Source organism: Habropoda laboriosa, unplaced genomic scaffold (genome assembly GCF_001263275.1).
Source record: "Habropoda laboriosa isolate 0110345459 unplaced genomic scaffold, ASM126327v1 scaffold88, whole genome shotgun sequence".
NCBI lineage: Eukaryota > Metazoa > Arthropoda > Insecta > Hymenoptera > Apidae > Habropoda > Habropoda laboriosa.
The window spans coordinates 15052-16988 of NW_017100219.1; the positions used below are offsets into that span (position 1 = coordinate 15052).

The following is a 1937-nucleotide window of genomic DNA, read 5'->3' on the forward strand; positions in this document are numbered from 1 at the left end:
TTTTTTTTTTTTTTTGAAATTTGTTTGAAATTTTAAATGATATCATAACTAAATGTGCAGAAGTATGACATATTTTCTAATGCTATACCGCGGCATGCTATTTATATACCTGCGTGTAGAATTCACTTTCTTAAATTACTTCTATCTTGTACCTCGTGTCGTAACGCATGATCCTTTGACTACTGGAATTAGCAGTATAACTATAGGATTCTTTTAACATTTACAATCTCAATAAACGGTTAATCTTATTGTTTAATTTGATAGTTAAAATATGATACATTTATAAAGTCGCGATAATCGGCACCGTCATGTTTACTCCAAAAAACATGTTAGTGACGAATACATAGATACACTCAAACCGTACAGTAAATTGCATTTTGTGATTCGTTCAAAGTTTATCGAAAATATTCAGACGACGAATGGTACAAGTTCTAATATCAATTTTTTTTTTCTTTTGTGAAAATGGTCGTACAACGTGTAGTACTTCAGACAAAATGTAAAAAGGGCAGTTTTTAGAATGAGATTGGGATAAATTTTAAAAATAAATTTTGAATAAAGTTTGCGTTTGTTTTGAAATCCTCCATTAACGAGAATCTAGGATTAGGCATGAGTCTAATTACAGATCGTATCTGCACCAAGACTCAGATAAACACCGACGTTGTCGGTATATACACAATTAAATTATGTTGCTCACTCATTTTTTTTTTCAATTCAGGATGAACTAGTTTTAAAACTGACCAGTAAGTGTAATTATCTTACGGTTACTGATCTTCATCGCCTAGATCTTGCTTTACTTTGTTAAAATCGAACTCTTCTCCAGTGGCTCGTTTAAATATATCCAAAACATCTAAACAAGTGGTTTCAAAATGCGTTGTGGCATCGTAACTTGTCGATATAAAGATCTGACTCTCCAGACCATTGTCTGTGGGTTCCATATAATCAGATACCGATATGAACTTTTGTCTGATCGGACCGAGGAGATCCAAACCGGGTTTAATCTCAGCTTCTGGATTCTTCGTTTCAACCGTAGTAGACACCATGGCAATGAACCATCCTTTTGCTGCTACTTGATGAGTATGCGATACTAAAGATACGTAGATATCGGAATTACGATTAACCTGAAAAGTGAATATAAATAAATTAGCCTCTATATCGTTGTACACTCAAGTGAGAGTGTGAAAGATGGATCTATTTACTTGTTTCTGAGGAATAATGATTTGCGTGGAAAGAGCATCCCCTGTACTTGGTATAGGATGGTCTAAGAGACAAATGCATCTTATCACTTGACCCACTTTTTTCACCTGATCAGGTACATACGTGGGATCACAAAATACTTGTTTGCATTGGGCTACTTCGTCGCCTGAACGTACTCCAACGACCTGCGATGATAAATATCGCAACAATTAATAGTACAATTAATCGTTACATTTTACTTGATTTCTCAAACATTCAAATTCTTACTTTTCCGTCCTTCATCACGATTTCATCGATTGGCTTATCCAACATGTACGTTCCACCATAAATGGCGCTAAGTCGCGCGAAGCCTTGAGGAAGTTCGCCTAAACCGTACATAGGATACAGGTATGGCGATTTTCCGTAACGTGCTAAACTATCGCTATACAATTTAATCCTTCTTATAGTAGTAATTGCGCTTTGGCTAATGTAGTCGTCGTCTCTGAAACAACCCAAATATCATCGTTTTATCAATTAATCGTGAAATCATCGTTATTACGTTCAGAAAAATATAATTAATTTACCTATAAAGGGCTAATGCATGCCCCGTGAAATCTTGAGTGTTTTTATCGAGATTAAACTTAGTGTACAAAGCACTCATGCTACTATTAAACGGGTCGAAGCCGTCCCATGTCTTGCGGTCATCTTCTTGCATATTTTGCACCCATATAAGGAAACTACGGAAGCGCCTTTTCTCGAAAAGG

At 35.6% G+C, this 1937-nt stretch overlaps 1 protein-coding gene across 1 annotated transcript in view; it reads right to left on the reverse strand.

Annotated features, from left to right (window-relative positions):
* LOC108570946 (rab GDP dissociation inhibitor beta) overlaps nt 1-1937 on the reverse strand; it is a 4095-nt gene continuing 2158 nt past the window's right edge. The window contains exons 3-6 of the mRNA XM_017932883.1: nt 1758-1933; nt 1462-1675; nt 1197-1379; nt 1-1118 (exon numbers count right to left, since the gene is read on the reverse strand). Of these exons, the coding sequence (XP_017788372.1) occupies nt 762-1118; nt 1197-1379; nt 1462-1675; nt 1758-1933 (930 nt within the window). The 3' untranslated portion in view covers nt 1-761. The remainder of the gene's footprint in view (nt 1119-1196; nt 1380-1461; nt 1676-1757; nt 1934-1937) is intronic.